Here is a 7,706-nt window from a genome sequence, read left to right as displayed (position 1 = left end):
TGTCCCCTGCATCGGCAGGCGGACTCTCAACCACTGCGCCACCAGGGAAGCCCTGGAAAGCAGATTCTTAACCACTGGACCACCAGGGAAGTCCCCAGAAATATAATTTTTTGATCTCAACGACGTTGACTGTAGTTTTTCTTGATCCTTGTTATTCTGAGGTTTTTTTTTTATGTTGATGTAAAAAAATGATTTATCTTCTTTAAAAATGAATTCTAAAATAGCAGACTAACTTGGGGCATTCAGTATTGCTATAAAATTCCCTTTTGCTCTATGAATAATTTTAATTCTGATTTTTAGAATTTCCAGTTATTAGTTAATAATTCCTTTTTCAAATTTCCATATTGAAATTAATGATCAATCTTAAAGTAAAATTATTTCAGCAATTGCAGTTCTATCACGATCCTAGGAAGCTAATTACAGGAATAAATAAAAATGGTTACAAATAGCATTTGTATCTATGTTTAAAAAGCAATTGACCAAGCAGATGTTGTTACAGATTTTTGTCTTTGATATGATAAATTTCCCATTAATTTTGAAAATCTGGGTTTAAGGGATGTGCTTTCAGATTTTGCATAGTTGAGCTGCAATTTGTGAAAGTTCAAGCAGCTGTACTGACAAACCATTTGACAAATTTGTAACTGAGGCTGTTTTAAGCAAAGTTTTAGAGCTTTATGTTTTGTATTTTATGTTCAGACACATGTATTTGAATTTCTTCTATTTTTGTGGATCTAGAGGTTTGTATGTTTGCGTGTCTGTTTATTCTTTCTCTCTCTCTGATTTATATGTATATTTGTGCCATGCATGTGTGTGTGTATGTGTATACTTACATTGTACATCCAGCCTAAGTTGGTTGTAAGGATGCATATACTTCATCTTTTTTTAATAAAAAATATTCAGTTTAAGCTCTCACTATATAATTAAATTTTTTTTTCATTTTGCCTAGGTTGAAGAAATTGTGGATATTGGATCATTTGCCCCAGAAGACATTCATATTCCTAAGATTTATGTACATCGCCTTATAAAGGGAGAAAAATATGAGAAAAGAATTGAGGTAATTGACTTAGCTTGTCTGTCAGTATTTATGGATCTGACTGTCAGAGGTGTGTCCCTGGGGCTATTCTAGATGATAAGGAATTAGAGCTGAACAGGAAGTCTTGCTCTGAATCTTAATAGGAGCTTCTCATGTGTCTATCTTGAGGGGACATGATTGTCTATGTAATTGTCCAGTTCAACAGTTCCTTGTGTATATCATCAAATTACATGCTTCTCTAGGCTGTGTCTTCTAGGCTTTTGTAACTGTCCTAATTTATGATGCATAGTTTTGGCTGGCTGTCCTAATGGGTAGAGGAGGATAATCAGGTCTTCGGTGGCTTTACCCCTGCTGGACTCTTAGTGTTTGAGTGTTCAGAACTATCTATCTATCTTGAAGTCTTTGCACATTATAGAGTCCAGACAGAACATCATTTCCCATGAGTGTTGGGCTCTGGGCAGCTGCTGGGTATGAGATCATGGCAAGGAGTGGGTACCGGGAGCATTGGAGGTACTCTAAGGCTACTGAGAGCATGAAGACCAGCTGGACCAGAATTGATATCAAGATTCAGAAGTGTCTAGGGATCGGCAACAGAACAGACGTGCAGTAAGAGACACCGTGGATTCAGAGATACCCTCTACCCGCGGACATCAAACAGAAAGGCGTTCTGCAATCTAAAACTAATGTCAGGGGCCAGGGATCAAAAATGGGACATTTGCAAACAGAAACCAGAGTCTGTATCAAGGAGATTTAGTAACGGAAATAGTTTTCTGGCTGGTTTCCGGATATTTCTATGATTCAGTTATAGCAAAACCAGTCTAGATTCTGCATGTGGAAATAGGCAGTTGGCAGCAGCAATACCTGGTAAACACATTCTCACAGCCCTGCAAACATAAAGTCCCAAGGTCTATTTCCTTTTCTTTATTCTGGCTCCATCCCAGAGCACCTGAGGAGAGTTCAATTGCCGGAGTCTTAGAGTAACAGTAGTGGCACTCAGTGTGACAGTAACAGAGGAATTATTTGCTTCAAGGAGACAGAACAATTATATCTTCCTCTTCAAACATCTGACCTCTTTCACTTACTTTTTATTTAATTAATCTGTTTGTTTTATTTATTTTTTAAATTTACTTATTTGGCTGCACTGGGTCTTAGTTGCAGCATGTGGGATCTAGTTCCCTGACCAGGGATTGCACCCGGGCCCCCAGCACTGGAAGCGCAGAGTCTTAGCCACTGGACCACCAGGGAAGTCTTTTCACTTACATTTTAAAGAATTATTTCTGTCATCAAATTTTATCCATAGTATTCTTTTTAAATTTAAAAATTCTCTACATTATATTGCAGATTTGCCTTATAGTAGTAATGGGAGAGAGTTTTGTATTTCATTAGGGTTAAAATACAAAGTATACCTCAACCATGAATAATTTATTTCTGTTTATTTTAAAGCGTTTATCAATCCGGAAAGAGGAAGATGTAAAAACCACATCTGGTAAACCTGGAGATAATGTAAGGGAACGTATCATCAAGCGGGCAGCTCTTGAATTTGAGGATGGCATGTATGGTATCCTTTATTCCTTGCCCCCTGGGCTGGGCAAAGACGTAGCCCTCACTTTTTACATATTCATCAGGTTACTAGGCCTCCTGCATAGTGATTCCTTTCTAGTCCATTGTAACTTCTAAAGCAATTGATCAATTTTTACAGATGTGGCATATAACCTAAAGGTATCAAGATAAATGAAATTAGAATTATAATCCTTTTGCCTTCTTGAAACAAAATGGTGACTGAAAATTTCCTTAGCTGTTCTCTAATATATGAGGAATTTCAGTATAATTTGGCATATGGCTAAGGGTAATTGGGAGAAGAGATTACCCAAGGTGAGGGTTTCAAATCTCAGAAGTACTGCTTATAACCAGTGCTATTTACTTTCTCTGTGTTCTGACATTTACATACTCATTGAAACGTAAGATCCAACTTCTTAACAACCTCTTGTTTCCCCTGACAAAGATTCTGTGAATGTACCCTTTTATGTCTGATGTTTTGTAAGGGTATTCAATGAATGATTCAAATTCTGCTGTAGATATTGAATACTTTGTCAAAAAAGAGGTAGATGAAGATGGTTTAGTGCAATTAGTGTTTGGATTTTGAATGTGTTTAAATAACAGTGAGTCTATTCACCATTTTGTTGATTTTCAAGACATCCACTGTTGAACTATATAATACAAATAATACGTATAAATTCAAATAGTGTATGATAAGATAAATATTTGTTGAATGGTGAATCCAGTAAAGCCATACTTAAAGGCCTGGGACAGGAAGTAGTAGAAACATGACATGTGTCTCCATTCTCTGAGCTTCCCCTAGTCCATAAAAATCTTCTTTCAGACTGATACTGACAGGAGAACTGTTTTTTTACTTTCTTTTTACCTCCACCACTTCATTTTTCTTTATCTTTCAGTTTATACATTGGGTTATGGTGGGAATTCACATAGGGGAAGAGAGCATAATAGTGCTTCCTCTTCCACCGCCAGTATCAGCAAGATACGGAGTCAACCAAGTGAACTGAACAGGTGAAAGCTAGTCTCTGGGTTTTCTTCTTATGTCCAGTCAGTTGGTTTACCATTGATATTTTAACACTGACTCTATGATAACGCTGATTTTTAGATATAATGGATTCTAGGTATCCTTTCTTCACTGTCATTGTATTGCCTATGAAAAATATTTGCAAGTCAATTCATATAAATGGTCCTTTCCATAGCACCTACTCTTTTTCAACCCAAATTACATAGGCTTTTTTCTCCCTGGTATTTGACTTACTAAAAAATACTAAAGAACTGAGAAAATTATAGCATATGATGAAAGAGGGGGGGTATAAAACTTGTAATTTGGGTTGCCCTTACCTGAAAATGCCTGCTTATAATTATAATGGAATTAATACCTCAGTGTGTTCCATGCATCACTGTGAGAAATGAAGTACAAATAAGTCTACACTAGATTGTGATTTGGTAAGAGGTGAACCAAGAAGCTATCATCATAGCTTCATAGACTTACTGTATTCACAAGAGGTGACCTGACACATTGAGTTGTCCTGCTGGCCTTTGTAGTCTATAATATGGCAGCATATACAAACTTTATCTTTTCTGGACTTCATTCACAAAGCACTCACTGTTATTAGAATCTCATCAGAGTGCCATCATTCTTTGCACTAATTCTGTCAAAGTCTGTGGTTTGCAGTGGTAGTGGACAGCAATTCCAGACAGTGTCAGTTTTTGTTTTTTTTTTTTTTTTTTGGCCAAAGTGCACAGCTTACAGGATCTTAGTTCCCCAACCAGGGATCAAACCGAGGCCCACAGCAGTGAAAGTGCCAAGTCCTAACCACTGGACCACCAGGGAATTCCCACAGACAGTGTTAGTATTTCTGATCTGGTCAGCCTGCTTGTATTCAGAGGCAAGGTCGAATCCACACCACTGCATACAAGTCAGAACTTTGATCACCTAAGGAAGAAGATTTAATACCCTCAGTTAGCTCTTCTTGAAGAAAAAATTTTATTGAAGTGTAGTTGATTTACAATGTTGTGTTTAACTTCTGCTGTACAGCAAAGTGACTCAGTTATGCATACATAGATTCTTTTTCAGATTCTTTTTCATTATTGTTTGTCACAGGATATTGAATATAGTTCCCTGTGCTATATGGTAGGACCTTGTTGTTTATCCATTCTATATATAATAGTTTGCTAATCCCAACCAGTTAGCTCTTTGATGCTGTAACACAGCTTTTGTTTTTATATGGTCTCAAATGTGTTCACTGAAGCTTAAACATCCCCACCATCCTGTTTATGTCTTAAGGAAGGTTCAGTTACCAATGGATGTTATCACAGTGATCCAAAGGAATCTATACAATTTAGGCAGACATTTTGGTGTTGTCATAAAACTTTTTTTAAAATTCAAAAATGGTAGCCCGTTTTAGAATATTTTAATCATCTTTATTTTCAGTTGCAGTTTTGAATAGTGAAAAATGCTTTTAAACAAAGGTCAGGCCATGTTATATCAGACATCAGTCATAATAAATCATAATACAGTCCAAATTTGCTAACTATGTCTTACAATAAAAATGACCTCTTGGCTAGTTTTCTGAAGCCACTGCTTTGATACCTTTATGGGGAAGGCTGTGATTAAGAGATTTTCTTTTTGAAAAAATTACAAAATAATACCTAGAGGGTGGTGGGAGAATGTATTCAGTGATTACATTCAGAGTAAGTACCTTTAAAGAAGGCCTATGTTCAGATTTATTCATGTAGAAGATTTATGACATAATCTATCTTTTATATGCTGGACCTTAACCTCTTTTTCCCAGCTAATTTGGGCATAGGAATACCGCTTCTGGCCAGCAACTTTATCAGCCCCAGCATCACTGTCCATCTGCAAAGCGAAAATGGAGTCCTGGGTTTGGTAAGATAGAAATTAAAGTTTTATTTATTCAATCTTGATGGAGAATGAGATATTTTATATAGTGAAATCTTCTTATAACTGAGAGTTGTTACCTTAAAGTTCCCAATCTAGTTTTTCTTTCTTTTTATCCTCATAATAAAATAGTTAACTTTTCCCATAAAATGGTGGTACTTGTGAGCACGTCGTGTTGTGTCTTTTGGAGTAGATGGTGGTTTCCTGACTATGAGCTTTCCGACTGCTCCTTCTTTGTCCCTGTATCAGCTTCCATCTCCCCTATTGCATCTGCTTCAGAGATCTCACACCATCATATTTAGGTAGTTACTTTTAACCTTTGTGTGATTGAACAAGATAATGAAGGTCATTAACAATTCTACATTAAATAAAAATCAGTAAGTCTCAGCATGAGAAACTGAAGAGTAACATTTCTACTTTAGGACAGGACATTTTTTGACAGTTGATTGATTCAAGAACTTCTCCTCATGTAATACTCGTTTTGAGGCCACGTTGTTCAAAAGGGTAGAATTTTCCCTTCCTCAAGATTAACCTTCCAGATGGGCTCAATATTCTCATAGAATTTGGCCATTCTCTTTATTCAATATTATAATAAAATTAAGAAATACTTAAGCTTCCTGGGTAACATTTTTTATTTACTTATTAATTATGGCAGAGATTACTTATAGTCTGACAATTTATAATATTCCTAATCTTTTATTGTTTTTCAGTAGCTCTTAACTGTTAATGCAGTGCAAATTGTACATATGGAACATGTATATCTAGTATTTAAAATATAAATAATGGTCATGAGAGTGTAGTTGATACTGATTGAGGCAATAATTGTGATCACTTTCAGAAACACAAAAATGATGTGAGTCTGGATAAAAGCAGATTCATATTGCAGTCAAAGACTTAAATTTTTAAGGTACCTTAAAGATTATCTAGAGTGACCAATTCCCTCATTTTGAAGACAAGGGAAATAAGTCAATATGAATTACCCATGGTCACTGTTTAAAGAAAAATTTACATAGGTCTAAAACATTAGTTGCCATTTCAATTTATTCAAAGAATAAATTTTTGGTCCCTTTTTTTGAAAGTATGTTAAAATTTCACAGCCAATATTTCCTCATTCTTGGCTCTAATTTAGACCTTTTCTTTTCCCTTTTTCCATTTCCTCCCTTTTCGTTTAATAAATGTTATGTTATGAAACTACTCCAAGTAATTAGAGATGGTTTATAAGAATACATAGAAAATTAAAAATCAAAAACTTAGTGAGAATTACCAGGCAAAAAGAAAATAAAGGTATCAAAACTTAGATGGACTGAGAGATAAGGTTAGAACTCCAAATCCGAGCCTTTAGGTGCTACATACCAAAAAGCTGAAACTGCTTCTCCAGACCCTTCTAGCCAAATAAGGCAGCCATTTAGTTTGTATTCATTGATATACTACCAGGAAGAGTTCTGAATAACATCGGCTGCATAGTAGGTACTAAATAATTACTTTTTTATTGACCTGTGTTTCCAACAGCTTAACATTTCTTTCAGACTTTGGTAGTTTTTAGAAAATATTTTTCACTTACCCAAGCACAGTTTTTAGCATAGAAAAGACAAATCAACGTGGAAAACAGAGCCACGAAAACACTGGGATTATTTTGAAAAGGTTCACCTCAAGTCTTTTGATGATTTCCTAGGGTTTTAAGCAAAGTTACTTATGTTTCAGTTTTAGTGTGTGATTCAGTGAGAAACTTCTTTTCCTAATTGAACATGTGCTTTATTTGACAGGGTCCTTACCCATTAGAAAATGAAGTTGATGCAGATCTAATCAATGCAGGTAAACTCACTCATTACATGTTTTTCCAGCCTTCTCCTTTGCTATTGATTTAGTTCTCTGCCAAGTAATAGCAAAGAGTTGGGCTTGTTTCTTTGTCTTTTCCTGGAGAGTATGCCACTGTATTTTTCATGGAGGAAGCGAGAGAGAAGCCTTCCTAGTGCCCTCTTGGTCCGGATTGCCTGTCAGAGGACTCCCCTATTTAGGGCAGAGTAAGATAAAGGAGAAATTGCAGGAGGGGCTACATATAATGGTAGGAGCTTTGGTGGGTCAATCATTCAGCGTCCTGAGAGCACTCTCAGGTGGGGTAACGAGGAGAATTAAAGGAAGGGACAGTTTACAAGGGTGCAGACAAGATTAAGGGAAACCAGAAAGGATGCTGAAGCACCACAGGGAGTTCTTATCACT

At 36.1% G+C, this 7,706-nt stretch overlaps 1 protein-coding gene across 2 annotated transcripts in view; it reads left to right on the top strand.

Annotated features, from left to right (window-relative positions):
- OXCT1 (3-oxoacid CoA-transferase 1) overlaps nt 1-7,706 on the top strand; it is a 137,003-nt gene that overhangs the window by 63,898 nt on the left and 65,399 nt on the right. For both annotated transcript variants that reach the window (XM_024740329.1, XM_024740330.1), the window contains exons 8-11: nt 947-1,054; nt 2,477-2,591; nt 5,383-5,477; nt 7,253-7,301. In XM_024740329.1, coding sequence (XP_024596097.1) covers nt 947-1,054; nt 2,477-2,591; nt 5,383-5,477; nt 7,253-7,301 — 367 coding nt within the window. The remainder of the gene's footprint in view (nt 1-946; nt 1,055-2,476; nt 2,592-5,382; nt 5,478-7,252; nt 7,302-7,706) is intronic.

This window comes from Neophocaena asiaeorientalis, unplaced genomic scaffold (genome assembly GCF_003031525.2).
Source record: "Neophocaena asiaeorientalis asiaeorientalis breed wild unplaced genomic scaffold, Neophocaena_asiaeorientalis_V1.1 scaffold57, whole genome shotgun sequence".
NCBI classification, from domain to species: domain Eukaryota; kingdom Metazoa; phylum Chordata; class Mammalia; order Artiodactyla; family Phocoenidae; genus Neophocaena; species Neophocaena asiaeorientalis.
The sequence above is the reverse complement of the archived record's forward strand: the minus strand, read 5'-3'. Positions and strand labels throughout refer to the sequence as shown.